The sequence below is a fragment of the Rhinolophus hipposideros genome (assembly GCF_964194185.1).
Source record: "Rhinolophus hipposideros genome assembly, chromosome: 17".
NCBI classification, from domain to species: domain Eukaryota; kingdom Metazoa; phylum Chordata; class Mammalia; order Chiroptera; family Rhinolophidae; genus Rhinolophus; species Rhinolophus hipposideros.
The window spans coordinates 58,989,383-59,001,720 of NC_138063.1; the positions used below are offsets into that span (position 1 = coordinate 58,989,383).

Below are 12,338 nucleotides of genomic sequence, written 5' to 3' on the forward strand. Positions count from 1 at the left end.
ATTCCAACTGTTCGTTAGCTTACCTTTTACCCTTAATCTTGGTTTCTTGTACTTCCAGATTGTTCTCTTCCTCATCTTCTCCCTTCACCTATAAAAGGACAAAGGAGGTTATTCTTTTTTGTTTTTAGCCTTTAAATTTTGAGTCAACAATTAACCAACAGCTTCTAAAATATTCAAACTACAAGAACTTTTTAAAGATTGAATTCTGGTTTCAGTAACATTTTTTTTTTCATTTGAAACGAGAATACTGTCAAGGATTTACTTTTGCATTAAGTTATATAAGCTCTATAAATACAAAACGTTTTCCTGAATGATCAAATACACACATACACAAAAATTACACCTCCAAATACACTTTACACTTCCAAACATAAAGTCCTCAAAGGCTTCTTTCTGGACATTTTCTTCTTCATTTACACCCATATATACAGAAAATAAATACTGTTATTTATTGTTGTAGAAGTCTCATGCATGACCAAAATTGTTTTTATTTGCACAAAAAGTTAACAATGGCAAAAGTCCACGGGGCAAATAAGCCAATGGCCACCGTTTGACACACTTCCTGTTCTTATCCTTCACTGTAGCAGGACGTGTAACCAAAAAAAGGATGCTACAGGGTCTGAAAAACAGTAGGCACCTCAAATCATGAGACTATTTAACTATAAGGGCAAAACTTACACATACTGCCTATCTCTTTGCCAATCCAACCTCCACCGAAAGAAAAACAAAATTAAGCCTACCTTTTAGCACTGAAGCACTAATTGCCAACAGGGTATACAAAGCTATAATGAGGAAGCTATTTTTAATATTTCAAAAAGCCTACAAGTCATCATGCAATTATCCTCAATAAAATTGTGCAGGCTAATAAAAACAATAAGTTTCATTAATTTGACTAGAATCTTATCAGAATGGGGACATTCTAGTACACTCGTGTACTAGTGTATCACTCTTAAGAAATATTATTTTTTTAAGATTTAGAGAGAAAATATTTCTAATATAGTAGCCATGTAAGAGGAAAAATAAGATGGGTCCTTAATAGTAAGATAAGGAACCAGTGGCTCCTCGTCAATAATCACTATGGTCCCTTCCACCAGTTCCTAGAATTCTGTATGTAGGATTGAAGGTATTCCACTGAATTTTTTTATTGTTTTTTTGAGAATGAGAACTAAGCAGAGGCTGTTGAATTTGGCTTTAAAAGCTTTCCAGGCATCTCTGAACTGTTTCAATTGGGGTTGGGCTTCAAAGTCAGAAGCTTGCAAACAGTCTGCAACCAAAATACCAGAATAGATTCCTTTTTTCCTCCAACAGTATCTCTGTGAAAAAATTTCTAGCAACTTCACCAAAGCCTCCAAATCAATTGTTGGGAAATACACAACTTCTGTGTTAAGTGTATTATCCAGTTTCCCATTGGGATAGGGATATAAAGGAGCACATATATCCATTGACGGGGTCTTTCTGTTGGACAAAATTAACAAATAATTTTGAGTATATCAGGTGATGAGAATACAGGTATTATACCCCAACACAATGCTATCTCATAGCCACCTAGGCCATAAAAGATGTGGGACAGTAAAGATCACACAGTTTGAAACAAACCTAACCTAAGCCCTAACTCACCACTCTAAATCTCACATGGGGGAGTTAAACAAAAAACTTAGCCTCCCAGGCTACAGACTCCTCACCTGCATAAAATGTAAACCTCAAGGGTTGCTATGAGGGTTAAGTGAGAATGTACTTAAAATACAACAGTGACACAAAATAGATTTTCAATAAGGAATCAGTACAGTAACCCAGCTTATAAGCATTCTCCAACATGATGGCAAAATTAGTTACTTCTGCTGGAGTCTTATTATACTGTGACAACCTCATTAAATCAGGACTAGCTTACTATGGGATTTAACATTCAAAACATAAATGTGGCAGCACAAATTTAAATGAAGTTCTAATCCATCTGTCCACAAACCTTTGAGTAGAACTGAGCATTTCATCATGGACAAGATATGAATGGGAATAGGAGTCATTTCAGAAGTATAATCTCTAGAAACTCAGCTTTATATCTCCAGATTCAGTCAGAAAGTAAGGTGTGCTTAGAATAAATATGACACTGTAATGACTATTCACCTCTTAATAAATAATTGGGTGATCACTTAATGGATGTTTAATGAAAACAGTAAAAAACGTAAAGTTCTGTATCCTTCTATTCCCAAAGCCAACATTTTCTTTTCTTTCCTTGAGTCTTCACTGAAAAACCTGGAAGTACACAAGCAAACTTATCAAGTGTGAAAATCGGCAGAAAGAAGGAAATGAAATGGACTTTACCTTTCCGTACAGTTTAAAGGGGCTTATATTACTTGTATGATTTCTAAAACTAAAGATAAAATTTTCAAAAGCATTCATTAGCAACCGTAAGTGGTATATTAACGATTACAAATGATTACAAATAAAACACAGCCTATCACATTTCTGATTGTACTGGATATCTGGAAAGAAGCACCTACAAAAGGCCAGATACTGAATTAGAGAAATTAAATTCATTACAAGTCATTTATTCTTCCTCCAGTCTAAGAATTAAAGACCCGCGCAATCAGGCGCCGGCGAGCCGCCCGTTACCCTAGAGACGGGGTCCTTTCTCCCCGGGTGCCGCCATCTTAAGTCGTGACTGAAGAGAAGGTTTGGTACACATGGGCCGCATACTAGGCCCTTCCCTAAGGCTAGTGGTTTCACTGGGGTAAGTAGTTTCGCTCCCCGCAACGTCACCAGCGCGAGGCCACACGAGCGGCCCTGGAGGTGCTCGCTCCACAGAGAGGTGCAGACCGCGCCAGACCAGGCTTACGCTGACGTGTCCAGAGCGGAGGAGCCGCCGCCCCGACGCCTGGGCTCAGAGTACAGGCGCTCGGAGCGGCGGAGGCCGCCCCACTCACCTGCACGCCGAGGTACGCCAGCCGGGCCTCGAGCTCCGGCTCCAAGGCCAGAAGGAAGGAGGAGGCGCGGGAAGTGGAGCCGCCGCCCGGATGCGCCAGGACCAACTCAGTCGTCACCTTGGCGAGGTGGCTGCTCAGATCCACCGTGCGTTTCACGTCCTCGTTAACCAGTGGGGGTGCGTCGGGGGAGGCGCTGCCCGGCGCCGGGGCAGCGCCGAACAGCAGGAGCAGAAGCAAGCGAACGGCTGGGACCTCCATGACCAGGACTCAGGGGAGATGCAGGCCGCGCGAAGCGCCGCCGCCCCGCCTCCGGCCACCACGCAGTCGTTCATTGGGCCCAGGCTGGCGCCACAAGATGGCAGCACCCGGGGCGGAAGGACCCCGTTTCCAGGGCAACGGGCGGCCCGCCAGCGCCTGATTGCGTGGGTCTTCCTTTATCTAGTTTCTAGAGGAAGTGGCCAGTGCCATCTGCTCTCTCCTAGCTTTCTTCTTTGCAATAACACTGGTCTTTCTACTCCTTGAGAGACAGTTAGATTTAGCTCAAATGGAGAAAGTAAAAGCCTAATAAAAAGTTTAAGCAGAAACAGGATATCTGCAGTCTCAAAGTAATTTCCCCTAAAATATTTAGTAATTAAAGGGGAAAATAGTAAATTTACGTTGGAGAATCCTGGCAGGCACCACCTTAACCACGTGATAATGGTTAACATCGCCATTATAAGACACCTATACCAAAGGTGCCCTTCACTTCTGTCACAGAATTGAAGTACTGTCACAGAATTGCTGAAAGCGCATAACCTCAATGCAACCATCAGAAACATCAGGCAAACCAAAAGCACCTTTGTCGTGTCCCGTGCAACAAGGGTAGTGAGGATGCGAGAAGGGGCGGTTAGGGTTAAGTTTTTAAGCAAGAAACAAACGGAGACTTAATGCAGTCAAATCTCTCCGAAGGCCAGGGGTCTCTCAGTCTCAGAGGACTGGAGCCCAGAATAAAGCCAACTGGAGGCTTTTATTGATAGGTCTGCAACTACAAGAAAGCAACATTGTTTCTTACACGGTCTATGAGGCTCAGACCTCACAACAGAAAATGTTTATTCCAATCACCCTTTGTCTGTAAACAGCCAAAGCACAAGGTCCTAGGATGTTTTTACCTAAAGTATGTACCTTTTCAGGATCAAGTCTTTCACATTGTAACAACTCTGTTGAGAGAAGTGGAAACAAGTGCAAGGGGAAAGCCAGAGCCGGCAACAGACTTTCCCAAGCAGGGGGAAGGGGAGGCAAGGCCCCTTCCCATACCTGTCCAAGGCAGCTCGTTTGGGGTCCCCACTGGTTCCGCCTGGCTTAGGTTGTATCTCCCGGGAGATATCGTACCTGTCTGGCTGCAAACTATCTTTTGGGGACCAGACAGAGAGACATAAGGTGTAAACACAAGGATGGAACAGAGTCCCAGAAAGGCACAATCTCACAAACTCTTCTTTCCTTAAGGAAAGACATGAAGGGACAGTTGGCTAGGCTGTTGTGTGACTATCCACCTTGACTTTATCCCAGTGAGGCCCATTTCAGACTTCTGTCCTAAAGAACTATAAACATAATAAGTTTGTGTTTTAAGCCACTAAGTTTGTGGTAATTTGAAAGTAATACAAAAGAGCAGGGAGGTTGCCCTCTTTTGAGGGCAGAGAGGTTGTCTGGATCGTTCATCCCATGATCCCAGCGTGTACATCGGTGGTCAATAAACACTGAATGAACAAATGAGCTTTTCATTACAAATATTATTACCCCATCTTATAGATGAGTAAACTCATGTATCCAAGCCAGTAAATGTCAGGTTGTTTGGAAACCTAGACTGACTCCAAAATGTAGCTCTTTCCACTACCCCAGGCTGTTGAATAAAATCCAAGGTTTTCACAAATTGAAAGATCCTAATCTAATCCTTATTTCCCAAATACGACATACAGGTCTAGAGAGCATAACTTACCCATAGTGACACAGTTATTTAAGAGCAGAACTGGGACTAGAAACCTGATATCCTAACTCCCCAACAACAATGCCAGAATGGAAAATGTTAAATCCTTTAACATAGTCATTTTAAAAAATACAGTACGGGGAAGTTCTTTGGCAGCAGTCGGTTGGGACATGCACCAGGTCCCAAATGAATGAAAAACTTATTTTTTCCACCAAATGACAATTATACAGCAAAGTTATCCCTGAGTTATCCTGGAGTTTCAGATCTTCAGTTTCCCCTGGATAACTTCTGCGTTGTTCACGGTGTCCTGGTGTCTGTCTGTCTGTCTCTCTACCTCTTTCTCCACACCTCCCTCTCTCCCTCCCCATTTCTCCTCCCCTCATCATTTACTCCAGGGAAAACCATGTCATGATCAGCCCTGCGGAGAGGAATTGATGCCTCCTGCCAACAACAACTTAAGTGAGTTTGGGGCAGATCCTCTAGCCCCAGTCCAGTCTTCAGAGACTGTAGCCTGAGCTGACAGCTCACTCATGTGGCTATTGGCAGGTGTCAGAGAGACAGGAGCCTAAGTGTCTTTTGTAATGTAATCTCAGAAATGACATACCATCAATTCTGCCATATTCTATTGGTGACAGCCAACCCCAGTACAATGCAGTAGAGGATTCTGCAAGGCTGCGAGTACCACCAGGAGACTGTGATTTTGGGGGAACATTTTGGAGACTAGCAACCACAAAGGGTATACAGCGGCAAGTCAGTCTCTATCTTCTGTTCCCGAGCCACCTAGTTATACTCTTAGGAGGCAGTTATACTCTGCTACCCGTTTCTCCTGTCTCCTTGCAAAGAGAGTCAAGGAGAGAGAGCACAAACTGCATCTGTCCCTAAGAAGTGTTAATGATAAGTAATGGTATATTATTTTTTATTTCAGAAACTACTGCCAAAAAATTATCTAAACATGGAAGCTATTTACATTGTTTTAATTGAATTCATTCACCCCTTCACCCCCCCAAAGCACCATTTGTTGAGCTTTAGGTTACATCACAGGCCACTCCTACCCATCTGAAAGACAAGCAGGAAAATATCTATTTTTAGCAGAGAATGTGGTTTGGTGAGAAAGAATGAGAGAAAAGATGTCTGGTAGACATTGAGCAGTCTATGCCACAGCACTCCACAATTATTTTAAGGAACTTTCATTAGTTCCATTTGGGAAAACAGTCAAAGTGCTCCAAACACCACTAGCAGAAGAGGGGTAATGAGGTCACACACCCATAAACTCGAATCTTTAAAACAGTAACTACACCTGAAAATTGCCGGAAAAAAACTAATTCATTTCTACTGGAGGTCCTAAAGAGTTGGCCTGGATCCTTCTTTAGTTCCCAACTTATCAATGTCTGCTCCTCCATTACTCTGTAAGCTACCCCATAACCTTCCAGTACATTCCTTCTTTCTTTCCCTATTAAGTTAGCCAGGACAAGTTTCTGACAGATTGGAGGATGAAGGGAAGATGGACTTGTTGGGAAGGAAATCACAATATTGTACCAGGAACAAATTAGCAGCTGTTCAGACTGACAATTCCAGTATCACAGGAGGGAGATTGTCCCAGTGGGTGCCAGAATGGACACATAATAGCAAGTACCAAGTGCTCCCTGACTTGGCACTAAGCAATGCCCTCCATCCCACTCCCAGGACTTAGGGCAACCTGGGAAAAGACGAGAAGAAAACAAATTGACCAAGATTAACTTTCTATCACCCAGAGGAAAAGGGAACTGGAAACAGAAATAAAGATATGTTATAGAAGTAAATACACAGAAAGTGCCAAAAAAATGTATACACTTTTTAAGAAAGAAAAAAAAACCTATTAAAACCATAACACTCAATATATATCAATAACAAGTCATGTTTGACTTCTGCAATTACAAGAGGTGCTCAAAGTAGTTACCATCAACATTATTTTAATACAGTGTTTTCCCTTCTTAAAATGTGTATACACTTTTTTGGCACCCTCTGTATTTACACTTCTTGCAAACCTATGTTTGTGGCCTGTATGTCAAGAAATTGTTTTTGCCCATACGATTCCTTTTAATTAAAAGCCCCAAACCTATTTACTGTTCCCTCTGCTTATTTCTGGTCAGTACATTTAAAATCATCTGAGAACAATTCATGAATCTTACACACACACACACAGACAATTAACCCCCCTCATCTCTGTGTCCCCTTGTAGGTTGTCTGTGCGTCTGCCTTTCTTTATAAGAAAGGGGAACACCAAGGTTCAGTTCATCTTTCTCCATGATGACTCCCAGAGTACGTGGAATGTCACAGGTGCTCAGCAAAAAGGTGTAGAAAAGTGTTTCCACTCAGTTAAGTAAATTTGAGAAATACCACTCTGCACATTAGCAGATCAGTGAAACCTCTGTATTATTCTCCTATTTTGGAAAGACAGAACTGACCAGATACAGGAAACAAAGTCAAATATTGAGCACATCAATTACCCATAGAAGAATGTTCAGAACAATTCTTTTCTTTAGACCCCCAAATCCCTATTATTATATATATTACTCAAAGCTCCTTTGGTGGCAAAATGTAGAAGAAACCCAGCTCAAACCAGGAATGGTAGTATGCAGTATAAACTACTATTACAAAATCTCCAAACAATGGATTCAACAAGAAGAATGTTTATTTCTCATGTGAAAAATCATAAGAAACCCAGGAACCTACATTTTTTTCAATATGATTACTCTCTCATGCTTAACACATGGCTTCCATCTCATGATCCAAGATGGCTGGTCCTGCTTCCTCCATAAAGTCTACAATCCAGCTAATGGGAATAAAGGTGGGGAAGAGGAGGGCATGTTCCTTTCCTGTGCTACAGATGTCTGAAAACTACAGCCTGTAGGCCAACTACCTGCTTCTGTAAATGAAGTCTTATTGGTATACAGTCACACCCACTCACCTCGTATGGTTTATGATTGCTTTCACACTACAAAAACAGAGTTGTATAGTTGGAACAGAGACCATGTGGCTGACAAAGCCTAAATTATTTACTATTGGGACCTTTAAAAAAATTATGCCCACTCCCATTCTATCATTATGTAAGATGTTCTCACAAGGGAAAGCTGGGTGAAGGATAAAAGGGGCAAACTAGCAGCTGTGTAGACTGATAGTCTGAGGGAAGACAGGAACTCTCTCTACTATTTTTTCAACTCTTCTATAAATCCAAAACTCAAATCAAAAATAAAAGGATTTTTTAAAAGATTCTTTAAGTGAAAAGCAAGCCACAGAATAGAACATCATTGGAACATATTCCACAGACAGGAGTCATACCCAAAATATATAAGAAAATACAAATTAATAAGAAAAAGACAGACAGCACAGTAGAAAAATAAGCAGAAGGATTTGACCAGACACTTCCAAAGGATAAATTATTCAAACGTCCAACAAGGATGAAAAGGCATACAACATCACTCATAATTAGGGAAACGCATACTAAAACCAAGATAAGATACCACTATATAGTCACCAATTGGCAATATTTTTAGTCTCAAGATACCAACTGTTGATGGGTATATAGATCAAGAAGAACTCTCATTCCCTGCTATAAGTTGGACTAACCACTTGGGAAACAGTTTGGCATGGTCTACCAAAGATATGCATGTCCTATAGCCTAGCAATTCCACTCCTAGACATATACCCTAGAGAAATGTGAGCACATGTATCCTGTGCTACTTAGACGACAATGTTCATAGAGCTTTGTTTGTAATGATAATAATTGAAAACATCCTATGTGGTCATCTATCAAGAGATGAAAGGTAAAGACTTCTGTAAATATTGTACGGATAAGACATCAGCAGGAACGGCAAAGTAAGGTTCTCCAAAACTCTCCTCCATAAATTCAATGAGAACATTGGGGAAAATGGTCAAAATCAACGTTTTTAGAACTCTGAAAATTAACTGAAAGATTGTAACAACTCAGGGAGGATTTATTCAAGAAAAACAGCTGAATCTCAGGAAGAACAGTGAGTTTGTGGCATTTTAAGTTGACTTACTCTGATCCCACTCTTTCCAGTGTGTAGCAGCATTGAGAACCAATCATGGTAGAAACCAGCCTAGCAGCCTCTGGGGGCAAAGACCAGAGTAGAGCTCCTCCAAAACTCAACTCCCAGATAATTGTCATTATCTGACTGGCTGACAGGTCCCTGGAAAATCCCACTCACAATGTTTGTCTTTATTTGACCTGACTCAGAGCTCACAGGGTGTGCTGTTCCCCAGAAACATTTGTTGAAAAGCATCAGTGGTGATTTTTAAGCATCACAAATACATGAGGCAATGGGGGTAAACAAGCTGACTGAAAAAACTCGAAAGGAAAAACTGGGGAATGAGATGTCCCCATATTCTTGGGATCTAGAAGGCCACATACATGTGCAGGGCTGTGCACATGCCCAGGAAATCCCTGAGAAGGCTCTAAGTTCTCACTGCTGGCTGTTCTTGATGCTCTGTGGAAACAAAAAGTGAAGGAGAAGGTAGAACTACAAACTACCTGCAAGAGCATTGAAGGTGTATACCAACAAGCACCCAGAACCCTTCAGCAAAGGTTGGGAGATTTAATGGCTCCAGACATTTAAGGAAATCTCTGTTCAATCATTAGTTGACCACCAAACTAAATGATCAGAGAATCCAGTGGCCATACATGACAAAAAATACATACTGTACAGAATTTGTTCCAGGAAGTCATAAACAAACAAATAGCAGCAAAACAAACAACAAAAACAACATACCCCAGGAAAAAGGAGATCTGATGTCCAGAGTTTCCACAGGATATTATTTCAAATGTTCAGTTTTCAACAAAAAATTGTGAGACATGTAAAGAAACAAGAAAGTATGGCCCATATGGGGGGAAGGGAGCAATGAATAGAAACTGTACCTAAGGAAACCAAACATTGGACTTATTAGACAAAGACTTTAAATCAGCTATTTTAAATACATTCAAAGAACTAAAGGAAAATATGTCCAAGTAGGATAAATTCAAAGCGATCCATACATAAAAACATCATAATTAAACTGACAAAAGACAAATGCAAAAAGAGAATCTTGAAAACAGTAACAGATGGAAGAGGGGGTTATCACTTTGTGAGGGGTGAAATGTCTAACTATTGCATTGCTTTGTAAACCTGAAACTAATTAAAAACAAAAGTTATGGGGCCGGCCCGGTGGCTCAGGCAGTTGGAGCTCCATGTTCCTAATTCCGAAGGCTGCCGGTTCGATTCCCACATGGGCCAGTGGGCTCTCAACCACAAGGTTGCCAGTTCAATTCCTCGACTCCAGCAAGGGATGGTGGGCAGTGCCCCCTGCAACTAAGATTGAACACAGCACCTTGAGCTGAGCTGCCGCTGAGCTCACAGATGGCTCGGTTGGAGCACGTCCTCTCAACCACAAGGTTGCCAGTTCGACTGTCACAAGGGATGGTGGGCTGCTCCCCCTGCAACTAGCAACTGGACCTAGAGCTGAGCTGCGCCCTCCACAACTAAGACTGAAAGGAAAACAACTTGACTTGGAAAAAAGTCCTGGAAGTACACACTGTTCCCCAATAAAGTCCTGTTTCCCTTCCCCAATAAAATCTTTAAAAAAAAAAAAAAAAGTTACTGATGGTCAAAACCAACAAAAAACCAGAAAGCAGCAAAAGAGAAATAACTTACCATGTACAAGGAATCCCTTATAAGCTTAACAGTTGATTTCTTATCAGAAATCATGGAGGCCAGAAGGCAGTAGAATGTCCTCAAAATGCTGAAAAGTAAAGGCATTGTCAACCAATAATTCTACATGAACAAAATATCCTTCAAAAATAAAGGAGATGGGTGAAGGATTGACAGCATCAGGAACTCCATTCACATGCTTCTCCATGAAACTGGTGAAAACTATACAAACACAACCATTTAAAGCCTCTGGGGGGTAGATGGGTGGCTTAGTTGGTTAGAGCGCGAACTCTGGGCAATAGGGCTGCCAGTTCGATTCCCACATAGGCCAGCGTACTGCACCCTCGGCAACTAGAATGAAGTCAATGAGCTGCCGCTCAGCTCCCGGGTGGACAGATGGCTCCGTTGGTTGTAGCTCAGGCTCTCAACCACAAAGTTGCAGGTTCGACTCCCACAAAGGATTGTGGGTTGCGCCCCCTGCAACTAACAACGGCAACTGGACCTGGAGCTGCATCCTCCACAACTAAGATTGAAAGGACAACAACTTGACTCGGAAAAGTCCCAGAAGAACACACTGTTCCCCAATAAAGACCTGTTCCCCTTCCCCAATTAAAAAAAAAATCTTAAAAAAAAAGAAATATCAGCCCTAAATGACACATTAGATGAAATGAACACACAGTAGCACCTCGATTTTCGAACATCTCCGTTGATGAACATTTCGGTTTACAAACGCTGTAAACCCAGAAGTAAATGCTTCGGTTTTTCGGAAGGCGAACATATCATGCGATTTCTGCTAAGTGCAAGATCTGGAGGCCTAGCTGTCAGCTGTTTTCAAACGTTTCAGAATTCTAACTAACGGTATTCCGGAACGGATTTCGTTCGAAAACCAACGTACCACTGCAACTGACATTTACAGAGCACTTCATCCTAGAATATCAGACTACAAATTCTTTTCTAGTGTACACGGAACATTCTCAAGGATAGACTATGTATTGGGACATAAAATCAGCCTCAGCAAATTTAAGAAGATTGAAATTATACCAAGCATATTCTCTGATCACAAGGCTTTGAAATTGGATATCAACTGCAAAAAGAAAGCAGGAAGAACAACAAATGTTTGGAGATTAAACACCATACATTTAAAGAATGACTGGGTCAAAGAAGAAGTAAGAGGAGAGGTCAAAAGATACATAGAAACAATGACAATGAAGATACATCCTACCAAAAAAAAAGAAAAAAAAAAGAAAATACATCCTACCAAAATTTTTGGGATGCAGTGAAAGCAGTTTTAAGAGGGAAATTTATATCACTACAGGCCTAGGTCAAGAAACAAGAAAAATCCCAGATAATAACCTCATGTTACATCTTAAAGAACTAGAAAGAAAACAAATGAAACCCAAAGTCAACAGCAGGAAGGAACTAACAAAAACCAGTGCAGACCTAAATGAAATAGAGAACAAAAAGACATTAGAATAAATCAGTGCAAAAATGAGCTGGTTCTTTGAAAAGATTAATAAAATTGACAAACCCTGGGCTAGACTCACTAAGATAAAAAGAAAAAAGACACAAATAAACAAAATCAGAAATGAAAGAGGGGAAGTTATCACAGACACCACAGAAATACAAAGGATCATCCAAGAATACTGTGAAGGACTATATGCCACCAAATTCAATAACGTAGGAGAAATGGAAAAGTTCTTAGAAACATAGAGCCTTCCTAGGCTGGATCACGAAGAATGGAAAAATCTAAATAGACCGATCACCAGTAAGGAA

General features: G+C 41.1%; 1 protein-coding gene across 8 annotated transcripts in view; it reads right to left on the reverse strand.

The window, feature by feature from the left end:
• Positions 1–12,338, reverse strand: part of RPN1 (ribophorin I) — a 45,226-nt gene that overhangs the window by 26,622 nt on the left and 6,266 nt on the right. For 3 of the 8 annotated variants that reach the window (XM_081078913.1, XM_081078914.1, XM_081078915.1), the window contains 2 exons: positions 2,122–2,250; positions 24–88 (listed from right to left, as the gene is read on the reverse strand). Coding sequence is in view for 3 of the 8 variants with exons in the window: in XM_081078909.1 (XP_080935035.1) it covers positions 24–88; positions 2,922–3,179 (323 nt within the window). In the remaining 5 variants the exon portion in view is untranslated. Of the gene's footprint in view, positions 1–23; positions 89–2,121; positions 2,251–2,921; positions 3,439–12,338 lie in introns of those variants that run through there. The other 5 variants (XM_081078910.1, XM_081078912.1, XM_081078911.1 and 2 more) reach the window with 3 other exon arrangements.